General features: G+C 36.5%; 1 protein-coding gene across 3 annotated transcripts in view; it reads right to left on the bottom strand.

Annotated features, from left to right (window-relative positions):
- Positions 1–26,176, bottom strand: part of VPS8 (vacuolar protein sorting 8 homolog (S. cerevisiae)) — a 245,287-nt gene that overhangs the window by 192,560 nt on the left and 26,551 nt on the right. For 2 of the 3 annotated variants that reach the window (XM_011981866.1, XM_011981867.1), the window contains exons 6-16: positions 25,754–25,786; positions 24,755–24,809; positions 21,409–21,414; positions 15,198–15,322; positions 14,372–14,458; positions 11,840–11,907; positions 10,397–10,550; positions 10,234–10,293; positions 8,582–8,689; positions 4,016–4,096; positions 1,075–1,245 (exon numbers count right to left, since the gene is read on the bottom strand). In XM_011981866.1, the coding sequence (XP_011837256.1) occupies positions 1,075–1,245; positions 4,016–4,096; positions 8,582–8,689; positions 10,234–10,293; positions 10,397–10,550; positions 11,840–11,907; positions 14,372–14,458; positions 15,198–15,322; positions 21,409–21,414; positions 24,755–24,809; positions 25,754–25,786 (948 nt within the window). The remainder of the gene's footprint in view (positions 1–1,074; positions 1,246–4,015; positions 4,097–8,581; positions 8,690–10,233; positions 10,294–10,396; positions 10,551–11,839; positions 11,908–14,371; positions 14,459–15,197; positions 15,323–21,408; positions 21,415–24,754; positions 24,810–25,753; positions 25,787–26,176) is intronic. The other variant, XM_011981868.1, reaches the window with a different exon arrangement.

The raw sequence follows: 26,176 nt of genomic DNA, 5'->3' as shown, positions 1-26,176 counted from the left end.
CCCTCCCCCTTCCCCTCCCCCTCCCCCTCCCTCCTCCTTCACCTTCTTCGGTTATTTCAAGCAGGAGAGTAAATCTAATTCACCACAACTCTATCTTGGCTAAAAGTACAATTTCAAAGTCCACTGGTATTTTTAATACCATTCAAACACAAGAAAATAAAGTATGGAACAGTAATTATCATTATCACTTAGTGAATTATATTGCACTATTATTTCTTATTCTGACTTTTCTTGGTTTTTAAAGTGGGAGGCTGGAAGACCCTTCCATATATATTTTACGCTCTGAAGTTTTAATATGAGGGAGATTTGAGCAAAGCCTACACATCATGCTATAGTCACTCATTAAATATTACCATCATTACTATTTTTTTCAAAAAATGATCCAAGGAAGTCTCACAATGGTCTAAATTTCCTACTTAAAGATTTGTGGTTTAGGAACATGAGATCACAATTCAAGTTGATTGAACTATAAACTATCTGTGGAAATTGCTTAAGGCCATTATTGTAGTTGCTTAACGACACAATAAAATTAATGCTAAGGCCATAACTCTGTTGTGTCCTCCTTCTCTCTAGGCTCCTGCATCTCATCTATTACCTATTTCTAGAGTATCTTCTTTCTCTTGAAGCCATCTTTGCTTTTTAATACCCACAGCAACCATACCTGTTCAAGCCTTTACCATTATCACTCAAATATTTCCAAAGCCTCATAGGGTACCTGTCTGTAGTTACTTATCCCTTAAATCTATCAGGCTTATTACTGCCAAATTAAGCTTTCTAAAAATATTTTGACTTTACAGTTTTTCTCACAAATTTTCCATACTTCATTATTTTAGTATAAAAATTAAAAGTGGTATTAAGTAAGTAACATTTCTGAATAGAAGGGAACAAAAATTATTGTTTTAGCTTGTATTCTTAAAACCTTACAAGCACATTCACACCCACTTCAACCTAGTGGCTTTTAAATAAACACCTCAAGACAGAAAAAGGTAACTCCCCAGAGTTCCTATTTCTAAAACAAATACAACAAAATACCAAGTTTATCAAAGCAATACCAAGAGAAGTGATTATCCTTACCAGTGCCTGGCTAACATTTCCTCCAGTGGCTAGTGATTTGAAATGGCTGCTATTATAGACCAGCTGAACTTCTGAGATCTCCACTGTCTCCAATTCCTCTTGTGTTTGCCGATCAATCACATGCAACTTCTCTACGCTGTCTAAGAGCACAACTGTGCGTGAATTTATCCACTGTAATTCAAGCACACAACAAAACAAAAGAGAGACCACACCCACATCATCATTCGGGTCAAGAAGAAAGCTTGGCTCCTCGATTAAATTACATTGAGGACTTTATCCATTTAACAATTAACATGGCAACACAATCAAAGCAAGAATTACTCAGTGACAGGCCAGAGAACAGTAGCTACAATATACTACTAACTTTTGAAAATATTAAAATGACACTTGCACAGTGTAAAAGAAGACTAAAAGCTCTAGGTGGATTAGAGCATATCGTTTTTTACAAAAGATTTTTTAAAGCAACTGGCACAAATGACTTCAGTATCATGACAAACTCTGCGTTTCTAGTTTTTATGATACTGCTAAAACAAAAGAACAAAGTAAAGCCCATAAACCTAGCTGGTCAAAGGACAATTGTCAGCACTGAAGCAATATATATTTTAAAATAGAAGCTATTTTAAAAATCTACTTCCTTCAAAATCTCTCTTAAAATTACGAGAGTCCTTTGTTCTATTTCTCTGTATTTCCCAAATTTTCTTTAATAAGTACTATTATAATTTTTAAAGTACTAACAATAATAACTTTAAAAATCTTCTGAAGGATGCCATTTTAACAAATTTCTTGGGTTATGTATAAAATCAGATTTCTTATTTTCAAATTCTTTTTTGGCAATCCCAATCCTTTCCCAAGAAATAAATCTTAAAATCTGCTCAATCAGAATTCAGAAGTAGCCAGAACAAAGTGCCTCCTCTGCCCTTTATGTCTCTGGTATTCACACTGGTGTATTTGTATGCTCTATTCTATGTCATCAGATATTATTTGCATAATGTCCAACTAAAGATAACCAAGTTGAAAATGCTAAAAAATACACTCTATTACTGTATATTAGCCACCCTAAGGGAAGAGTTTGTTCCCCTCTCCTCCTCTAAAAAATCTTTCAGAAAACAGGGAGTTTGATATGCAAATATTTTACAGACAGCTCTTATAAGGTGCTCTCTTAATTATTTTATTTAGAAAAACAAAGTATTTTCTAGGAAAAATCACATTATTTAGCCTTATACAACCTTAATCAGTGCTAGTTCTTAGGTACTCTCACAGGTCACCTGGTTAAAAGAAAACGAGAGAATGGCAGAAAAAAAAGGAACTTCAGTAAGTTTTGTAATTATTCCTGAGATTAGACCCGCAGAGTTGCGAGTGTTGACACTGTTGTAAATAAGCCTTTTAAGGGTAATTTAGAAAACAGTGCAGTTAATGGTCACATACACTCGTGCAGATTTTTAAAGTACTGTATCTCAAACATCTTAAACAGAAGTGATGATGATAAATTCTGAAAAACTGTATGACATGATTCAACAAGACAATTCTGGTGATGACAACACTGATGTCTTTTAAGAGTCTGAACAAAATTATTTCATAAAATGTGTATGGAAGAAAGAATTATTTCTAAACAACTGTCTGTGAGTTAAAAATGTAATGTACAACTAAATCAATAAATTATGTAAAGAAAAGATCTATTTCATCTATATTCTAAAAAATTACATGTTATCAAGTTGAGGAAAAAACTCTTTTTCAGTCTTTTTATTAGAAAAATGAGGAATTGCCTTACATTTAGGGTTGCCTATATTCATGCATCTACAGAATGTTTTACCGGACACCAGACATGGATGTGCTAAAATGTATTAATGATGGGAACCCAGAAATATTATAATTACTTTGTTCTCAAAATTAACAAACTATTTGAGAGAGAAAAAATAAAATTTGATACAAAAAGAAATCTCTCTCTTTTTAAACCAAGAAGTGGCCGGGCGTGGTGGCTCACGCCTGTAATCCCAGCACTTTGGAGGGCCGAGGCGGGCAGATCACGAGGTCAGGAGATCAAGACCATCCTGATTAACACAGTGAAATCCCGTCTCTACTAAAAATACAAAAAATTAGCCAGGTGTGGTGGTGGGGGCGCCTGTAGTCCCAGCTACTCAGGAGGCTGAGGCAGGAGAATCGCTTGAACCCAGGAGGCGGAGCTTGCAGTGAGCTGAGATCACACCACTGTACTCCAGCTTGGGCTACAGAGCAAGACTCCATCTCAAAAAAAAAAAAACAAAACAAAAAAACAAGAAGTCACTCAGGATTGAGATGCATGGTAGAAAGAGAACTCTGCAAAGTTTTCAGCCACAAGAAAAAAAGAGGCTGCATGAGCTGCTGAACCAATTTAAGACAAAGCTCAAAAATACAAAAAATGTTTTACAGAGAAAGCAGGGCAATGATCCTCAAAAAACTCACCTAAATTCTTCTGAAGCCAAACTCCCCTTTGAGCTAAACGAGACACTACATTTCTAATCCTGCCTGTGTTCAGCAGGACATAGGTTGAAAGGCAATAATTTATGGCATCACACCACATTCAGACTTTATTCAATATAACCAGGACTTCCTTTCTGTGTGTGTGTGTATATGTATGTATGTGTGTATATATATATATATATATATACACTTTTTTTTTTTAAGAGACAGAGTCTCACTATGTTGCCCAGGCTAGAGTGCAGTGACTAGTCACAGGAGCGATCACTGAGCACTACAGCCTTGAACTCCTGGGCTTAAGCTATCCCACACCTCAGCCTCCCAAGTAGCTGGGACTACAGGCACGAGCCTGGGTGCCTGACTGTCCATATTTTATATGATCTTAAAGGTAATAATTCTTGGCAGAAATCCTGGTAGCTTTAATATATCATAGGTTCAGAACAATTACATGAACTAAATGGGGATATTTAATTTGAATAATACTCACAGTAAAGTTGATGAGGTCATAGTATAGGTGAAGATGCTTTTGCTTAGTAACATGTATTGCTCCAGATTCGTCTCTCTTTACCTGATGATGAAATAAAAACAACCTAAAAACCAACTACTGTTTGAGGGACTTTTTTAGATATTTAATTATACTCCACCTAGAATATCACATTTACCCGTTATCCCATTCACTGTAGATAAGCCAAAAGTGCTGATAATTAAATAAATGATTATGAAAGTAGAAAAAAAATTATTTGTTCCATTATTTACACCAAAATGCAGGGCATATCTGGAAGTGGTCTAGTTGTCAGTATTGACAAATGCTGTGACATAGTTTTCACTCTGTTATAATTCAGAACAACCTAACTTTATCACATCAATGACTATAATTAAAATACAAAAAGGGCCGGGCGCGGTGGCTCACACCTGTAATCGCAGCACTTTGGGAGGCCGAGGTGGGCGGATCATGAGGTCAGGAGATCGAGACCATCCTGGCTAACACAGTGAAACCCCGTCTCTACTGAAAATACAAAAAACTAGCCAGGCATGTGGTGGGCACCTGTAATCCCAGCTGCTCGGGAGGCTGAGGTAGGAGAATGGCGTGAATCCAGGAGGCGGAGCTTGCAGTGAGCTGAGATAGCGCCACTGCACTCCAGCCTGGGCAACAGAGCAAGACTCTGTCTCAAAAAAAAAAAAAATACAAAAAGGAATGGTGACACGGTGTGAGGAAGTCAAAAGTCCATTCAAGAAAAAAAGATGCTGCAGTGATGTGAGCCAGACTTCTCTGAACTATGATACTATTATGAGAGCACTTCAAAAAGTTCATGGAAAATGCATACAATGAAAAAACTATGCATGGATCTCAAAAATTGTTTGCACCAAAATAAACTCGTACTAACTTACGATAACATGTCTGAAAAGGATCTAGTTTGAGGCATTAAGAAGGAAAGACACCAGTTTGAAAAGAGCCCCAAAGAGCAACATAAATTCTGCTAAAATTGAAGCAAGAACAAATATCAAATTTATGGTGAAGCTTCAGTGGAAGAATGGTAAAATCACTGATGCTTAATAAAAGTTTATGGGAACAATGCCCCCAGAGAAAGCAGCAGTTTACAAATGGGTAACTTGTTTTAAGAAGGAACAAGATGATGCTGAAGGTGAAGCCTGCAATTGCAGACCATACCCATCAATTAGCGAGGAAAAATATTCATCTTGTTCATGCCCTAATTGAAAGAGATCAATGATTAACAGCAGAAACAACAGCCAAAACCATAGACATTTCAACTGGTTTAGCTTGCACTATTCTGACTGAAAAATTAAAGCTGAGCAAAGTTTCTACTTGACGGGTGCCAAAACAGTTGTGCCCAGGTCAGCTGCAGACAAGAGCAAAGCTTTTAACGGGAATTTTAAACATGTGGAATCAAGATCCTGAAGCATTTCTCTGAAAAACTGTAACAGGAGATAAAACATGGTTTTACCAGTGTGGTCCTGAAGAAAAAGCACAAGCAAAACAAAGGCTATGAAGAGGCAGAAGTGGTCTAGCCAAAGCAAAAACAGACCAGGCAAGAGTAAAGGTCATGGCAACAATTTTTTGGGATGCTCAAGGCATTTTGCTTGTTGATTTTCTGGAGGGCCAAAGAACAATAACATCTGCTTATTAAGAGTGTGTTTTGAGAAAGTTAGCCAAAGCTCTGGCAGACAAATGCCCAGGAAAGCTTCACCAGACTGTCCTCCACCACAACCATGTTCCTGCTCACTGCTCTCATCAAACAAGGCCAATTCTGAGAGCATTTCGATCCACCATACAGTACTGATTTGGCTCCTTTGACTTCTGTCTCCTAATCTAGAAAAAGTCTATAAAGGGCACCCATTTTTCTTTAGTTAATAATGTGAAAAAGACTGCATTGACATGATTAAATTCCCAAGACCTTCAGTTCTTTAGGGATGGACTATATGGCTGGTATCAGCACTTTAAAAAGTATCTTGAACAAGATGAAGCTTATGTTGAGAAATAAAATTTATTTTTATTTTTTAACTCCATTTTTCCACAAACTTTTTGAAGTTCCGTTGTGTAATTCTAACATCCCAAAATTTCCCAAAAGGACCTTGAGTGTCAATCTTTTATTTATTCGTATCTATAAATACACTCTATATCCTCAGTCATCCTTCTCCCCTTCTGCTCCAAGGTAACAGAACACTGAAGAAACATAAACCACAAGATGCGCCTGACCACCTGAAATTCATGGCATTCAATTCAACCTGGGCTTTCTTGGACAGTCTCCATAGTAGCATAATAGATGTCTTTCCCTTTAAGTCACAATTCTCTTTGCCTTCTGGCCCCATCACTTACAGTGGTGACCTCGCCTGATGTTTTAACAGAAATCTGAGACCACTTAACATGGGCCCTTCATGTGCACCCACCTTCATTTCACTAAATCACTTCTCCCTTAAGAAATGATCCTGTGGTAAAATGAACATGGGATCTAGAGCCATATGTCTAATTCTAAGTTCCACTATTATACCCGTGTGACCAAAGGCAGTCACCTACTCTTTCTCAGTTTCCTGAGAATATATGGTCCACAGACGCTAAAATGTTTACTGTGTGGCCCTTTACACAAAAAGCTTGCTAACCCCTCATCTAGATTAATAATGATTGGCCTAGACTGGTAATGGAGTCATCATCACAGGTTCCTAAGTAATTAAAGTCATAAAGATGTGATTAAAGTGACATTTTAGGAAGATCAGTCTAGAAGTAGCAAAAAGCATACATACAGAAGGCAGGAGAAAAATTAAAGGTTTTTCTCAATAAGGCAGGTGTAAGGTGTTTAGACAAAGATGGTTAGTTGCAGTGAGAGTTAAGGGATGACAACTTTCAAGGAAAAATAAGTCTTCTCATCATATTGGATCTAGAGACTGAAGGACATGAATGAAACATCCCACTTCTGACTTTGCATTTTAGAATCAAGAAACATTTGAAAAGAGACTGATTGGGGAGAAAATGATGAAGGAATATTTCAATGTTTTGAGCTGAAACTGAAGGCAGGACTCTCAAATGTTGTATTGGGGATGTTCTAACAAAGCTTTATTTATAAAAACAGATGGCTGGCCAGATTTGGCCCACAGGCCACAGTTTGCCAACCCCTACTCTCAATCCACCCCATATATTCAATTATATTTTCCACTACAACCTTCTCTTTGTCATTAATTCTATAAACATTTATTGACTATTTACAATATAAAGCACTGTTCTAGTGGCTGGAAATATAACAGTAAAGATGGTCTCTAGATTTATGGAGCTTTCTGTCTAGTGGCGAAGAAAAACATTAGACAAATAATTTAAAAAGTGCTGAATGTGGCCAAGCACAGTGGCTCACACTTGTAATCCCAATATTTGGGAGGCTGAGGCGGGAGGATCACTTGAGGCCAGGAGTTAGAGAGTCAGCCTGGGCCTCAGTTGGAGACCCACAATACCTCGCCCCTCTTTTGTTTTTGTTTTTCTTTTAAGTGCTGAATATTATCAAAAGATGTATATAACTAACTTAGTTCAGAGGTCAGGGAAGGCCATGTTAATCATGAGCTGGGAGACAATGGAAGATAGCACAAAACTTTTCTGGCAGAGGCAACAGTATATGTAAAAGGCACTGAGGCCAGAGACTAGTTAGGAAGCCATGGCAGAATCCAGGCTAGACATGTACATGATTTAGACTAAGGAAAGAGCAATGGAGGAGACAAAAAAGGAGAAATTCAAGAGATTTTTGGAGGTAGAGTCAATAGGGCTTGATGATAGGGCACATATGAAGAAAGAAAGGTAACTGAAACGTAACTCCTAAGTTTCTGGCTGGAGGAAGTAGGTAGACAGTAGTGAACTTGCTTCACTGAGCTAGGAAACCCAAGAGATTATTAATACAAAGGCACATTCTTGCCTCTGTGACTTCAGTTCATCTCATTTCCAACAATATGCATACCCAGCCTTCCTGCAGTAGTTGCAGTATATCCTTCATAAAGCCATTAATACCCTCTCTAGTCCATACTAATCACTTTGTACTCTGAATTTGTATCAGCTTGATTTTCATCACATAGTTCAATCCTTAAACCATTTTCTGTAGTAATAATGAACAGACTGATTTTGCTTTTCAAACAAGATTATAAGCTGAGTGAAAGTTGAAATTACGTTGTATACTTCCTTCCTTCCATTGCTACTTGTGCCCATCACAGTGTAGAGGACACAACAGGTGCTCAACGATACTTGCTCTCTAATACACACATATGTAGTTACACATACATTAACACATATTCACATTCATACCTTTACACATTTACATACACCATTAATTATTTGTCAAAGAAATGGAGCTGAGAAATAAACCATGAAAGGTTATGGAACTGAGAGTGATCACCTTTTTCCCATGCTAATCATTAAAGCCTCAGATAAAAATAAAATAGGTTACACTCTCTCCAAAGACTTATGATAGTAACACAAATTTCTTTGACACATTATTAAATTACTGATGAATAAAAAAAACTACAAGAGGCTTTCTAACGGATGTAGCATCAAATTAGGACTTACCAACAGAAAATGAACGACATCTCCTCTGCAGAAGGCAAGCATGGGATTCACATAATTTTGCACTGCTACAAAGTGCCAGGCCAGCAGTGGCACACTGGAAGGATCCATCTAAGTAGGGAGATGGAAAAAAAACATCATCACAGTTGATAAACAAGGGGACAAAGAGAAAACTGTGGTTAAAAACAGCATCTGACTAGTGTTCCTTGATAAAAACTTTCTCCAATTTCTCAGTAAAGCAAGAACTAACTGGGAAGTGTCACGAGGGAACTTTCTGGGTTGATGGTAATGTTCTACACCTTGATAGGAATTTGAGTTACAAAAGTGTTAAGCATTTGTCAAAGTTCAGCAAATGTACACTCAAGATCTGTGCACTTCTTTGTATGTAGATTCTACACCTAAGGAAAAACCTAAAGAAGTATTAAACTCTAGCTAATAATATGTATGCTAAATATTTAGGGGAAAGAATACTGGTTTCTGAAATTTCCTTTGAAATATATAAAAAATATAATTTGATAAGTGGACAGAGGGATGGGTATGTAATAAAGATATGTAATAAAGGGCAGTAAATGTTATATATAGAATTTAGATGGTAGCTATACAAGTATTCAACGTAAAATTCTTTCAATTTTGTTTGAAAATGTTTATAATAAAATGTTGAAAAAAAAACAATAAAAACATTTTTAAAAAGCAAACACATACTACCATGAAAAAAAATGTGAATTTGCCAATGAAGCTAATCTAACAAATGTTAATGGCCATCTAAGCCAGTTTTGCCATCTGAAAGGATAGACCTGCTTCCCCTAGGGCCCAGAGACACACAGGGTACCAACAGGAAAACAAAAGTGAGTTCCTTCACCATAGGGGATGCTTTCTGCACCAGCCAGAGTTCTGTACCACCAATCTCCATCCCATCCTATCAATACCTCTCCTCATATATACACTGGAAGATCACAACTCTGAAAATAACCAAGAAGAAAAGAAAGGGAAAACTGGTATATAAATAACACACGCCAGGAAGTATCATCCTCCAAAGTAAAATACCAGAGGCAGAAGCCAGGGACAGCACATGTAGTAGCAATCTACAGCACATATGACAGTGGGGTCTACTCTATCCACAGTTCAGTGCCAAAGCTGCAGACAGTGAGTATAAGCCTGTCTCAGCACAGCAGCCATGTAAAAATAAGTATCTTTTAAACACTGAAAATCAAGGCTTGGACTCAATAAGTCAACTTATCCTTCAACTTTAAATCTGGTAAGGGAATTTTATTGCCCTCAGAAGGACACTGAATGAAGTAGGAAATTCCAATGCATGAAGTTAGGTGTGACCACAGAGTGCCAGGACAGCAATATACAGAGACTGTCAAGTTGAGGTTAAGAACAAAAGCCAACTGTATGCTGTCTATGAGAGAAAAGCTTAAAGCGATAAATGTAGAAAAGTACAAGATCTCATGATCCCTAGGACACTGTGCTGGTCATCAGCTTATAATGCTTTGATCACCTTAAGGCAAGTCCAGCCAACGATCTCTGGAGTACTGACTTTCATCCTGTCTAGTTTTCTGACAATCTCATAGAATTCACCCCTTGCAAGTCATCTCTCTCAACCTCCTGACATGGTCCTTCCTTTGGCCAATAAGATGGAGGGACTTACTCACCCGGCCATAGGGAAAAGTCATCCATACTTTCAAGGATGGTTTCAATCCAATGACCAGTATCTTTAAGAGAAAAATATGTTTTCAATATTGACCTTGTAATTTTCAAATATTTGGTATTCAAAGTTTCTAAAAGTTCTGAGTTTTAACTTCTAAATGCACTTACTTTTGTTAAGGATGCCATGGCCAATAATGAAAACTGTGTGATGGGATGATCTTTCAACTCAGGCTTAGAATGCAGAGGCTCAATACAGCAGACTTCACCCTTGGAACCACTGAACAGACATCTAGATTCACAGGTTCTCACTCCCATCACTCTCCTGAAAATGTAATTAGAAAATTCAGAATCAATTTAGCAATGATTCAAGCCACTACTATCTCTTGCTTGGCCTACTTTAATAGCCTCCTACCTCCTATTCTTAACCCCCAACAATCCAAGCTCCACAGGACTGCAGCATGATCTTTTTATTATACAAGTCAGATTCGTTTATTTTTCTGCCAAAAACAGTCTACTGGCTTGCTACTGTACATAAAAAATAAAATCCAAACTCTTTCCCATGTCTTAAAAGGATATGATCTGGCTCCTCCCTTCACTCCTCTCCCACTATTGTGTTCCTGACAAAGTCACACTCAACCCATGCCTGCTTTCTTCAATCGCTCTAGCAGGCCAAGTTTGTGGCCACCTCAAAGCCTTTGTGTCTGAATGTTCTCTGCCTGGAATATTTCCCTCAGATCTGTGCATATGTTGACTGGCTCACCATTCAGGTATTTTTCCAGATGTTGCTCCTTCTGAGAAAGGCATTCCAGAATCATCCTTAAGTGCAATCTAGAGTTATCCCCTGTCTTGTTTTCTTCGCAGTACTTAGACCCATCTGAAGTGATTTCATTTATGTGCTGGTTTGCTGTTTCCTTACCCTTACTGCAGCTAGAATCTAAGTTCTCTTAGAGCAGAAACTTTGCTTGGTTCACAGTTAAAACTCTGGGGTCTAGATAAATACCTACACATAGGAGATGCTCAATAAACATTAACTGAATAAGAAGTATGTTTTTTTCAGAAATTACTTTGTGCTTAGCATTGTTAGAAGCTATGAGAAACACAAGAAACAAAGATAGTTGTCAACCTTGGAGAACTTATGAAAACATAATACACAATGAATATTATGTTCTACTTTTCAAAAAACTCTGCTTCCTAAACGCTCTTTGATATGTCTATACAGTCTTTGCTCTTAAAGAGCAAACATGGCAATTCTAAGATAATTAAAAACCTGTTTACACCTGCCCATTTTGATTATAATCAACTGGGCCTTGAGCCTAAACCAAAATTAGTGAGCTACTCCAGAAGAGTGGTCCCAAGCTTGACAGCACATAAGAATCTCTCGGGGAATAGGAGTCTAGAATCCCGACTCAGACCTACTGAGATAAAACTCGGGAGGACCAGGCCCAGAACTCTGTTTGTTCTAATAATATAAGCCTTCCCAGCTAATTGTAATACACAATCATAGTCTACTCTCAATTACAGGGGCTTTCTAGACCTCTTCATGTTCAATTTCAAATCATTTAAACAGAGCTAGTCTTTTCATTTGTCAACAGATGTCCACCAGTCTCTTACTTAAATGTCAATTCAAAAACAGAGCCTCCGCTGTCATTGCAAATTGCAAGAGTTGGGTCATCTGTAAACTAAACAGAGAAGGAATTTATTTTCTTGTAGATTTTTAAACAGTCAAGTATTAAGAAGGAAAAAATTATACAATTTTGAAAAACTACAATATACACATTTAATAGCTTTTGAAATAACCTAAACTAGATTTAGTGCTCATTACGCTAAACATACAAACTTACCTTTATTTAGAGTAATAATGGTCCAAAATCTTTAAAAAAAACAGAGGCTTTCAAAAAGCAAAACCACCTTTCATCAGGATAAAAGAAAAATACAAACTATGATTGATAAAAATTCTAAAGTTCTGTACTTGGGTTCTTACAATAACTTTTTGTAACTTGCTATTATTAAATAAATGAAATCCTCTGGTTACATTTGCACCCGCCCAGTTTTCAAGAATAGCGACTCTAAAAAATACTTGGTATCTCTGAGAAATAAACTTATCTGAAGATGTCTTCTGAATAACTGAAAAGTAAGTCCACTGTATCTAAAACATTTTAACTTTTCATATACAACTCTTCCCAAAATGTGCTACCTCCTTGATCTTCTTCCACAGCAAATACATCAGTTATCACTACCTAACTTAGAAAACTCAGAATAATAAATAATGTTCACAATGACAGACAGTCCTAAGGTGACCTGAAGTATGGTCAATGTTGCAGGACACAAAATGGAATAAAGTGAACTTGTGCCATTTACAGTGACTATCCTCCCTAAACTCAAAGGTTGGTGAACCATCCTAAATGGCATGCCTCAGGCTCTCAGTCAGGGATGGCTGAGGTACTAGAGGTCACTGTAAAATTCTTCTTCCTTTACCCAAACACACGCATAGTTAAAAAGCCCCACAACTTTGCTCTTACGGCCTAGATGAGCAGTTGCCAGAGTGAGAAGCATATACCCTAAGTATGTGCATGAAATGGTCCACCGGAGTGCAGGAAAAATAACAGAACCTGTATTTGTTTAATCTTCTATTTCTTGTGTATGTGCTTTATAATGTACATAAAAATTAGTACAGTAGTGCATTCATATAAATACACACATACACATAAATACCCATAAAGAATGAAATTTCAAATTGTTATTGATGAGATACAGGCTTAAATTTGAAGAACAACGTGTAGGAGTATTAAAATGCAAGTGGCTGATGTCAATAGAAGACTTCAGAAATATTCAACCCTATGTATCTTACTCCAGTGTTATTACTACATGTACCACCTTCATCACCATTGTCAGGCAACACGATGGCTCCTACTACATATTATTTATCTCAACTGCATTCTTCTCTTTTCTCTCTGCCTTTATCTCTTCTGTTTCTTATTCTTTCTCCCAATATTTTTCTCTGCAAAAGGATTGCTCTTGTATAAACACCACCATCTAGTTTTTCCTTCAATCAAGTACTTATTGAGAGCTTCTATGGGTAAAACACAAAAATAAATGACAAACAGATTGTGATTTCAAAGATGCTCATCTACTAAGAGAGAGAAGACCTATATACAAACAACTATAACATATTAAAAGTCGGCACAAACCATATGAAAAGAGGTCAAGATATATTGCCATAATGCTCTGGAAATTCTCTCCACTTTTACTTTTTTACTTGTCTTGGTTGTTTTCATTGTTACTAAATGCTTCAACGCTGCTCTGTCACAGAAGACTTTTTGTAACTAACCTAGATACAGACATACAAACTCCAGATGCTTCCAGACTTTAAAAAGGATACTTACGGATGACAGAGCTCTGCAGAGCTAAGCAACAAAATGTGTACATGATTAAAATCTAGAAGATCTGATTTTAGACTTTTCTAGTTATAATCCTTTACCTTTTATGCTTCTGAACATGAGCTTGACAGCATGGAAGAATCAACACTCACATTGTATTTATAAATGAAATCTGTTACCTAAGTCAGTTTATTTTTTCAGGCCTGTAAGGAGAAAGCCAAGACTAGGATCTTAATGCTTTCCCTTTAGAGGCCTGAAAGAAAATAAACCAACAGATTCATTTCTAAACATAATCCAAACCTTGGTTCTTTCACAATCTGTGCCTTAAACCTCAGGCAACTCCCAAAAAAGGGTGACAGAGCACACCACCTCAGCAATAAAATTTGGATGAACTAAACAAAGGTAAAAAGACTTTTTAAGAGTTCCATATGAATTTTAGCAGGGGGCTGCCCGTCTTTACTGCCAAACTCTAGTCTAGCAACACACCAATTTGCCCTTTTTGCCGCTATATCTATTAGACTTCAGTGCAACTTGAAGCTGAATATTTCCATACTAGCCCATCTCCAGTTTTAACCTGGAAAAACATCGTGTTTGGCCAGTCAAATAAAAGACAGCTCAATGTTATGGATTCTATTTACGAGGTAATGTTCAGCTTCATGTTAAATACATTTTTTGGACTCTGATTATCAATATAGAGAAATTTACTTTAAAATAAATACAAAGGCATAATAAAAAAATTATTAGAAAAAGAAAACAAAGCTATTACCTTGATATGCAATATTGCTGTTCCTGGAGGATGAGCATCTGTTATTGATCTTAGAAGTTTTCCACTGGCCAAATCCCACATGGTGATCTATAAGACAACTAAGTGCTTTAAAAACAAATTTATTACTCTTTTTTGGACTTAAGTATCCTGTCTTCTGGTTGGGATAATCTATTCCTTGACTATAAACATTGCAGGCAAAGAACTATAAAGTTAAAACATACCTAAAGGTTGCAGATCCATTAAAGCACTGAGCCTTTATTCGATCTTCATTTACCCCCATCCTGTCCATCCTACTTTTCCCTTTAGATTTTAAATGTTCTCATACTGAGAGACAAAAGATATTTCTCTAATAAGTCAATCTGTTTAGCACTGGTAAAAAGTATAGGAAGGCCTTACTGCCAAACTAGCTAGGGATGTATAAATCGGAAGATGAAAAAAACCATAACCTACTGCCAGTTTCAGAAGTAGAAAAAAATGCAAAAATCATCATCCAGGAATGCAGAATCTTTCTAAAAAGCAGCCTCCATTATTTACATGACTGTAAGGAAGTACATTTTATATAACACCCCTGGTTGGTTTACAAAAATTATTTACCCAAATAGACACATGAACTAGGATATAAAAAAATTACAGACTCTGGGTCAGTTGATAACAATTCAGTAAAATTTTGACCAAGACAAAAATCAGATTCAGCAATCTCTGGTTAGCTCTACAAACATATTACTTCATAACACATATTTTGTGGTCTTTGATCTAAGATATTAGTTTTTTTAAATTGATCTTATTTTAACATTGTCTTATGAATTAAAGGAAGTTCATATCTTACCTGTCCTTTAGCAAAGCCACAAAGAAGTCTTGAGCAATCATTGTTGATACTGAGGGCAGAGATAGCGCCATACTGACCTCCAACACTAGTGCTACCCAGACAGAGTCGCAAAGCTTGATTCTGATCTAAAGAAAGCAGTTTTTAAAGTCAAGTGAAAGAAACGCAAGAGTGTGAATACATCTAGTACAGGCATGCTTTCAAAGACTTGGGAAGTGACAAGAATCAAAAGCAGCAGACAATGAAGTCACATTCATTTTTAAATCTATTTACTGGGCAACTAGCAGATGCTGGGCATTGAATTATACAGAAAAAAAAAGGCCGGCGTGGTGGCTCATGCCTGTAATCCCAGCACTTTGGAAGGCCGAGGTGAGTGGATCACCTGAGGTCAGGAGTTCGAGACCAGCCTGGCCAACATGGTGAAACCCCATCTCTACTAAAAATACAAAAATTAGCTGGGCATGGTGACTCACGCCTGTAGTCCCAGCTACTCAAGAGGCTGCCCAGCTACTCGAGAGGCTGAGGCACAAGAATCACTTACACTCGGGAGGCAGAGGTCGCAGTCAGCTGAGATCACACCACTGCACTCTAGCCTGCACAACAGAGTGAGACTCGGTCTCAAAAAAAAAAATAAATAAAAAAGAATACAGAAAAAAAAAAAGATCTACAAGAAAGCATAATATAAAATGCTAACGATAAGCCAAAAAATCCATATGAAATCTGTATCTCCTTAAACAAACCGTCATCTGTCTCATCCTAGAATTGTATTTCTTGCTATTTTTAAGATGCAAAGTTATGGGGAATACCATCGTCTTTTAAAATAACTACAAAACTTCAAAACTCAAGAAATTTAATTTAGAATTTGGCTGAAATTTACATTTATATTATCCATAAAGAAAATTTACTAAGCAAATTAACAGTGCAAATTACAGAGTAAACATTTAAACGACTTCAGAAAATTATTTCAAACATCAAAATTTGATATGCTAAAAGTGGCTGGGCATGGTGGCTCACACCTGTAATCCCAGCACTTTGGGAGGCTGAGGAAGGAAGGGTCACTTGAGGTCAGGAGTTCGAGACCAGCCTGGCCAACACAGTGAAACCCCATCTCCACTAATATAAAAAATATAGCTGGGTGTGGTGGTGGGCGCCTGTAATTCCAGCTACTCGGGAGGCTGAGGCAGGAGAATCACTTGAACCCAGGAGGCAAAGGTTGCAGTGAACCGAGATCATGCCACTGCATTCCAGCCTGGGCGACAGAGCAAGACTCTGTCTCAAAAAACAACAACAAAAAGCTAAAGCAAGTAATTCAAATATCTATTAGATTAAGTTTGATAAGGGCGAGGATCTTGCCTTAATCACCTCTGATTTCTCCAGGAGGCACTCAAATATTTACTAAATTCTGCTATCTAATAATTAATAGAAATTTCTCTAGGGTTTCTCCTAGGCAATGTTTATTTTGTCTAGAGTTCATTATTATACACACTTGAAAACAATGAATTTAAAAATTTAAATGTCAGAAGGCATGCCTACAAAATATAATTATTTAGAAAAAAGCAAAAAACACCATATTTCCACAACCTGGAGTTTTCTCAACTTCCCCAGCACTGTTTGTGCCTCCCTTAATTATCTACATGCAAATTTGGGGGTATGTCTTACTTTCCCTATTACACTATGACCTCTCTGAGGGCTAAGATTATGGCTGAATTAACACTCCCAAAGTACCTTGCTTAATGCCTTGTGCTTAGAAGGCATCTGACAATCATCTGAAAAGCTTTCACATTTGCCAATTCTCCTTCTATAAGAGTAAATCTAGTTATCAGACACAGTCATTCATTCTCAGGTCTAAGGAATAATATGAGGTCAGTCCTTTTGTCCATTCAAAGTGAATACTGTAAGAGTATTTTTCTGTGCTCACAAACAGACTTAAATAGAAATCCCCCCTTCCCAAAAAGGAGTTCTGAAACAATGAGTGTAACTACATAGCACACAGAACATACTTGATTTTTTTCACTCATTTTGGATTTTAGCTTTCCAAGGTGAACATTGAAAAGGAATAAAACTCATAAATATACAAGGTCTGATGTATTTTAAAAGTTACTGTCTTTATTCACATCTAGAGTTTTACAACTACAGATATTTTTCAATACATCCTGACTGTTCTCCCCCTTACAATTTTTTCACCCTTCCTTGATTTAATCCAAATTATAAAACTTCCCTTTATTCTATAATTTTCCTGACTCTAAATATAACATCACATTTTATTTTGCTCTTCCAAAACTACCTACTTAATGTTTTGCATGATCCTTATTTCATCAGAGCCACCCTGTATAGTTAGTGGATTTTCCACATATCTTAATTTGCAAACTGTCATGATATGATGGTTGGGCAATAGTATCCCATATATACCTCTACTCCGGGTCACATGTATAGCTAACAGATGGACTGAAAGTAAGAGGACAAGGAAAGAGTTGGTATGAAATTTCATACCCTGGAGTTTGCGCCGCTTGCCTTCCAGGCACAGAGCGATGTCTAAGCAGCATACTACCAAGATCCTCTGTAGCCCCTGCTTTGAGATCCAAACTTCACAGAGTTCTGATTCACCAATACGTAAAGACTCTCACTACTACTTTCTTTTTTTTTTTTTTTTTGAGATGGAGTCTCGCTGTGTCTCTCAGGTTGGAGTGCAGTGGCGTGATCTGGGCTCACTGCAAGCTCCGCCTCCCGGGTTCACGCCATTCTCCCGCCTCAGCCTCCCAAGTAGCTGGGACTACAGGCGCCCGCCACCACGCCCAGCTAGTTTTTTGTATGTTTGGTAGAGACGGGGTTTCACCATGTTAGCCAGGATAGTCTCGATCTCCTGACCTCGTGATCCACCCGCCTCGGCCTCCCAAAGTGCTGGGATTACAGGCTTGAGCCACCGCGCCCGGCTCACTACTACTTTCTAATTTAACAATGTTAAATGTTAAACTTTATATCAGACTATTTCAGGCACAGGAAGTATGAATAGGATAACTGAGGATATGATAACAAAGAGAGTAAGGGTACCATGAAGAGGAAATAGAAAAGAGTGGCAATGGACGAAATGAGGGAAGGAAAAGGACATAACTTCCAGATTAAAAACCAAACATGACCATGCCTTCCTGACTGCTGTTCCCACATACCATCAACTAGCTAAGACAGGGAAGTAAATTATCAATCTTAGCCATTCCTGAAATATGGATTAAATTCACAGCCCACAAATCTGTTAATGGAAACATTCTCAACTTTTTTCTTGATTTTTTACAATGTATTTGTTGTTTTTATAATGTCCCTTTAGAAGGTATCGTGACTATGAAACCAGATACCTGGATTTTAATTCCACCCCTACCCCACAGATAGTTACGAGCCTTACAACTACAGCATGTCTTGGTAATTTTAGGAATGTTACTTAAATTCACTTAGCCTCCCTATCTTCATCTGTAAAATGTAGAAAATGCCCATTATCTCACTGTGTTGCTAAGAGGAATAAATGAGTAAAGTAAGATAATGCACCAAGGAACCAATTCAGTGTCCCTTGAATAGTATTAAGTGCTCATCACAAACTAATCTATAGATTACATTCACATATACATTTAAAAAAATCAGCAGGGATGGTGAGAGACATGATAGACAGTGTAACAAATGTAATCTACTTTGACTCCATAAAGATATTTATCAAACTCTTGTTACCATCTTCATACATTCGTTTTTGTTTTGTTTTTTTTTTTGAGATGGAGTTTCACTCTTGTTGCCCAGGCTGGAGTGCAATGGCATGATCTCAGCTCATAGCACCTCCACCTCCCGGGTTCAAGCTATTCTCCTGCCTCAGCCTCCAAGTAGCTGGGATTACAGGCATGCGTCAACACACCCGGCTAATTTTGTACTTTTAGTAGAGACGGGGTTTCTCCATGTTAGTCAGGTTGGTCTCGAACTCCCGATCTTACGTGATCCGCCCACCTCAACCTCCCAAAGTGCTGGGATTACAGGCTGAGCCACTGTGGCCGGCCACTCCTCTTCATACATTCTATCCTTATAGTACCATTTTAACAAACTTGCTGTTATATAATCTAGACTAAATTCAGAAAAGGTAGACTTTCTGTGGAAAGAAGAAAGCAGTCTTATTGAAGAGGTTTCTCCTGCTAGAGTAACTAAACATTCTGTAGTCCAGAAAATTCTGGACAATTCTGGGAAATGGTATTTGAGCAAAATAAACATAAAACCTCTTCAAAACACTTAAATTCCATGGATACATGTAAAGAACAAAATGACCTGGACAGAAGGTGAAAATGAGAGCCACTCCAGATTACTCTTCATTTCATGAATTTAGAAGGAAAAATTCTTTTCTCCTCCTCCTCTCTGAAGTCTCCTTTGTTTACAGTTGGAAAAAGTTATTAAATTAACAGTATATCTAATTTCATTTCAAAGTCATATAAAGGTATCTTTGATTAGTACTGTCAAATTTGTGTTTTAAAAAAATTGCAGTGGGTCTTAATAATGGTTACCCTGGCAAGAAATATGAAATGAGACTATCACCTTTCTTACAAACTTCACTGAGTCGACAAAGAGTTTTGCCTATGAAAAATTAGAAAATCATCAAATGGCACAAATGCAAGGAATTATTGTTTATGACAGTAATATAGCTTACCAATTAATTTAGATAACTTGAAGGCCAAATATCACAAACAGCACATCTATTTAGCATTGCCCTGAATTATATCTGTATCTTTTATTAGTATGTCTTTCAAAGTACACTTTGCTTAGAGTAGATCTCCTCAGCATATTCTGGACTTAAGAATAACATGCTGAATAGCAAAGAAAAGTCTCAAATAATGTACAAAGTCTGTAATAGCCCTAAAATCTAAATTTGAACATACTTCAAGAATTTCTGTTAACTCTTTCCATATACCAAAATTAGCCCAATCTTCTATTTCTTTACCCTCAATTAGTTTTAATTAGTTCTAAAGACTATCGAAGAAGGAAATACCTACATCCTAGCAGGAATCCAATTTAATTGTGTGTGTGGAACTCTACCTTTATTGGCCAATATTCACTATTCTTTAATGCTACTCTTTTCTTATCCTTTTTTTTTTTGACAGTCACCCAGGCTGGCACCATCTCAGTTCACTGCAGCCTCCGCCTCCTGTGTTCAAGCAATTCTCTTGCCTCAGTCTCCCAAGTAGCTGGGATTACAGGCATATGTCACCACACCTGGCTAATTTTTGTATTTTTAGTAGAGACGGGTTTCACTATGTTGGCCAGGCTGGTCTTGAACTCCTGACTTCAAATGATCTGCCCACCTTGGCCTCCCAAAGTGCTGGGATTACAAGCGTGAGCCACCACATCTGGCCTTTTCTTATCCTTTATTCACACTAAAATATTCTCTAGGATCAAGGGAGAAAAGATCTAATCAGGAAACATTTTTCATCAATGATCATAAAACAACAGAAGCACTTTTACCTGACCTCCATCAAACCAACTCACAGAATTCAAGTTCTCCTTCCCTCTGTAAGGCTTACTGACTGAAGCCAGGGCATACTGAATCCCCATGGCTAGTTGGATATCTTCCAGAATGCTGATGCTTACTATGAGTCAGCTGTGTTCATTCCCAAGCCTGTTCATGCCACTGTAATGTTACGGTACTTTAAAACTTAAACAGTAAATAAACTAATGAAACAGAGTGAAAAAGAAAGAGCTGTTGTTTCCATGAACATTAAATGGATGGTTTAGAAAAACTTGGTAAAGATGAGTTTCTTTACAAAACTGTCACAAAATAAGGTGTTCATAATATAACAGGATTTTGCATGCAATGATTGATTCACAGGTGCTTAAGCTTTTACCTCATTTTTAAAACTTAAAATGGCAAATTTTGCATGACCCATTAATGATAAAGTTTATGCCAAAAAAGATACTTCAGGACTCCAAGGGGCAAATACAAACTCAAAGAAAAAGTTTGGGACTACAACAAAAGATCAAGGATAAATGAAAATTTATGTATTTTCAGTTAAAACATTGAAGGTATATATATACTTATAGTTTTTCACAATTTCCTGCTTAACTAATTTTTCAATTAGCTGGTTTTTTTCCAATAAGCATTTCACAAGAGGACACTGACTATAATTGGTAGCATTCTTCTAACATTAAAAAAGCCAAAAGAAAAGAAATCATTCATGCAAACTAAAATTACTTACTATACCTTTTCCTTTTGAATCCATGAAGAAAAGATCAAGAGAGAGAAACAAAAGCAAGAAATCAGTTCAAAAGTTCGAAGAAAAGGCAGGTAAAAAATTTCAAGAATATACGTGACAAGCTTTAGTTATCTGTGGGAATGATACTAAATGTGATTAAGTGACGTCTCTAGCATTTATGATTATGCTCAGCTATGGTTATGGGAAAAAAAAATCCATAATACTCTCATTATAGCAAAGTAAGTAAATCCATGTTTAAGTGAGATAAATACAAAAACAATTTCAAAAAGATAATCTACTAAAGTACACTAACAACCAAAAAAAAAGAGGAAAACTAAGGCCCCCTGGGAAGGGGAAACATCTTTATTAAGATTTGAACTTTTGAGACTCTGTATAAGGTAAGTACCAACATATTTTTTAAAAAGCTATATGCCTATAATTACTTAAGAAGAGGCAATAAACATTAGTCTTCAAGAAACTTATAATAGTTTCTATCTTAATGACCTGGGCCTCTGTTTCAAAGAGAAACATATAGTACTTAAACAAGTATAGCTCTTCCTGTTACACTTTCTCCTATGATCAATACAGATGTTTAACAGAGATGAGATCTAACCCAGGCCTCTAGACACTTTATAGTATTATTACTCTGCCATTTGTTCCCAGGCTTTCAAGCATACTTTAATCTATTTGTTAAAACACATTGTCCAAACATCTGATTCCTATAAACAGTAATGAGTAAAATTTATTAGCCACACTATTAATACCCAAAGCACAACCAGAATATTATGATTCTTTCTCAAAATGTTCACTTTGACATACTTTCTTTTCCATGAGACTGTAATGAAAGATTATTATTTTCTCATATCTACAGGAAAGCTGCTGGGTCTTTAAAAAAAAAAAAAAAAAAAAAAATCAGGAACCAGGCCCAAGGAAATTAAAGACAGTATCAAAAGACAATGTTGTCTTTTCCTCTGTTAGTTTTTGTTTGTAAAGTATTCATTTTAATTTGTTTGCAGTAAGCTATACTTGAGTTTGATTATAAGCAGTCACATATTCTTATAACATTGACAAGAAAAGGATGTTAAAGCAGATAGAGGTGAGAAATGAGTACTGGTAAGTGGGAACAAAAAATTAACATGCAATTTGCTGACAAATATATGCATTATAATCTATTCTCCTTCACCTTAGTTCTTTTATTCTTTTCTTCTTATCTTAGAATTGGCCTCCTTTTCTCTCAGGATAGCAGAATTGCTTAGAACAGTGGAAATACACTTATATAGGATTCAGCATTCCTCAATGAACTTGGCTGAACTTGGCTCTGTGCATGTCACTTAACCTCTCTGGTCCTCAACAGCCTCAGAAGTAAAATAAGGGGACTGAACTAAATGACTAAGATTCTTTCCCAAAATTCTATTTATCTAACATTAATTATGCCCCACAGGAAGACCACCATTCTGAACACCTGATAGGAGAGAAGGCTGATAGAACTTTTCTAGAGGGCCATTAGATAATACATATCAAAATTCTTAATGTTCATCTCCTAATCCAAGCAATTCCACTTTTAGGAATATCTGTCCTAAAAAAGTAATCATGGACACAGAAATGTAGTAACAAAGATGTTCATCACAGTACTATACGTTTACAAACAACTTAAATGTCTTATAGTAGGAAATGATTAAGTAAATTAGGAAGAATCCATTTAATAGAATACTATGTAGCCATTAAAAATGTTACAGACAAAATATATAACTTCATGGAAAGATATTCATTATCATGAAAAGCAGTTTACAAATTGACATGATCCCATTTGAGGATGTATAGATACATATATACAAGTACAGAAGAAAAAGACTAAAAGGTTACATACAAAAAATGTTAGGGATTATTCCTGGATGGCAGGATTTGGTATATCTTCAACTTTTTGCTCATCTATATTTTCTACTATGAATATATATCAACTATCTAGGTTTTAAGTCTTTTTCAACCAATTCTAAATTCCTTCAAGGGAATTATAATTTTGTTTCTACTCTTCTGGTCCCCAAATAATAAAACTCTATTATCTAACTCAATTGCCTTTGAAAAGACTAGGTTTTACAATTACATTTTAAAAAGCTTTTGTCATAATACAAAATTCATAATAGTAAGTCAAATCATTCAAAACCAACAGAAAATAACTAGTTATCCACTTATACAGTAAATAAGGATGCAAGGCCCCACAGAAGTCAAATTGTGGTTCTGCTATTAAGAATTCTCAGGTAATCCATATAAAATAGTCTGTAGATTCCTTACTAAATACAGTGTCATCAAGTCTTTCATTTAAGGGAGATGAAACAACTTAATATCCAGAAGAGAACACTAAAAATGACCCCTCAAAAAAACTAACAGTTTTTTATTTTTTATTTATTTATTTATTTTGAGACGGAGTCTCACTCTGTTGCCCAGGCTGGAGCACAGTGGCACAATCTCGGCTCACTGCAACCTCAGCCTCCTGGGTTCATGCGATTCTCCTGCCTCAGCCTCCCGAGTAGCTGGGATTACAGGCATCCGCCACCACACCCAGTTAATTTTTTTCAGTAGACACAGGGTTTCACCATGTTGGCCAGGCTGGTCTCGAACTCCTGACCTCAGATGATCCACCTGCCTCAGCCTCCCAAAGTGCTAGAATTACAGGCATGAGCCACCGTGTCCGGCCACAAAAATCTAATAGTTTTTTAATTTAAAAAGAACAAAATATTCTATTCATACATTGAATTCAAAAACAAAGAAGGTTTAATGAAACTATAGTCATTTAGTCTCAGGTAGAAAAAAATGAGAAAATACAACTATCTGCTACTATACAAATAAAACTAGTCCTCTTTCAACCAAGAAAGCAATGTGATTACAGGCCAAAAAAATTTCGGTTTAGAGCAATTTACATTGGAAATTTTTAAAAAAGCTTATTGTCAGTGAGAGCTCCTGAAAATTACTGAGAAAGCCTGTTTTCCGGAAGATCTTTTAGAATACCCATTACGGGAACGTGATTCAGAATCAAAAATTCCCACCACCAACAACTGGAAGCAGACAAGATGATAACCCAAGGTTCCCCTCAACTTTATTCTTTGTGTCTAGGTTTGCAGAGAGATCAATAGATATGACAGTTTATAAATTCATGAAGAAGAAAACAAACTTGCAATAAGCAGCAAAACAAAGCTGTGACTCAAATAATTTTTAGCTATAAAAATACTGACTGCTACTTTTCAAGTTTTTCTGGTTTTGTTCAAGAAGATCAAGTACACTATATAAACTGTGATTAAAGGACATTATAAAACCCAAAAGGACAATATTTAAAAGCAGGAAAGCACTTAAAAAATTTACCAAATATTAAAGCCAATCCATGAGATGTACCCACTGCTATCAGACTGGACACTGCCTGAAAACAAAAGGGAAGATTACATTTTAAGATACTACATTAAGAATCTTGAAATAATCAGAGTTGAATTTGTTGGTCTTCCTTCCTCTAGGCACCAGATGACATACAAACTATTGTAAATAAGAAGAATTTCATCCAGGAGGCAAAACGGGAAATGAAACTCAGGACATTTTATTTCTGAGAATCCCTCTAAATTTACTCTAGAAGTAACACTATCAAAATATCATATGTTCAACATTATAGGCAATAACATGCCACTTAGCTTCCTCTAAAGCAACTTTCAAATAAAAAATCAGGGGTCCAGGCAAAGTAAGAGGCACTTATGCTACCCAACCAAGAGCTTCCTACAAGGCCTGGGGAAGAGATGAGAACACAATTCTCTAGTTTATCCACAGGAGCCTAAAGGCATCCAAAGTGTTGAAAACTCACCCACTTCCTTACCAAAGACTGACTAAAAGGAAAGCTAAAAAGGCACTGGAGGACGACAAGAAGAGAGAGAACCAGTATGTTTTCAATATCCCCTAGTTCTCTACAATACTGCAGCAGAGTTCTATTTGGCAAGCCTGCCAACGCAATCCAGAGCTATTAAATGTGCTATTTACCACAAAGTGATCCTATCAAATGATGCTTTCCACTCCTTATGGAAGGGGAGCCAAATCACAGAAGAAGTAAATTTACTTGGGCAGGGTGGTACCACAAACAAACCTGGAGAAGGCTAGTATTACTCCATTATCTGCTTCTCAAACAAAACCCTAAAAAGTAAAAAATTAGGAAAAAAGAAAGCACCCAACATGGACAAATGTTAAGCCTGATTACTGGTAGTAAAATGACTTATGAATTTATTACCATAATAATTTACGTAATATTTTGAACCATGTAATAATAAATCTAAGAAAACCCAATCAAATAAAAAGCTTACCTTTAAAAAGTTCAAGTATACTTACAATTGCTGTAGGCAAGCCAGCATCTACTTTGTCCTAAATGAAATTTTAAAGAAAGTATTTGAAAAATATTCTCACTTTTAAAACAGAAAATTGTATAAGGCTCTTGCTTTCCAGACACTTTGGTCCAAATCAATTTCGATTAGAGGTGGAACCTTTATTTTTGCCCCCATCTAAGAGAAATCACAAAAGCTATATATACCAACAAAATACAAAGGGCATGAAAGAGGATTGCTTTATTTTACTAAGTATATAAGTGCCTTTACGAAGTAAGATGCCTCAGGGAGGGTACTGATTATAATGGAAATGCAAAGGAAAAAGAGGAAAGATGTTCCATTTTCTGTACTTGAATAAACTATAAGTACTATGGGGTCAAAACAGTAGGAGTACATAAAGATTTGAGAAAAGTAAACATGCTAAAGATGT

The sequence above is a fragment of the Mandrillus leucophaeus genome, unplaced genomic scaffold (genome assembly GCF_000951045.1).
Source record: "Mandrillus leucophaeus isolate KB7577 unplaced genomic scaffold, Mleu.le_1.0 Scaffold231, whole genome shotgun sequence".
Classification (NCBI taxonomy): Eukaryota; Metazoa; Chordata; class Mammalia; order Primates; family Cercopithecidae; genus Mandrillus; species Mandrillus leucophaeus.
Note: the sequence above shows the minus strand (reverse complement) of the source record. Positions and strands in the feature narration are given on the sequence as shown.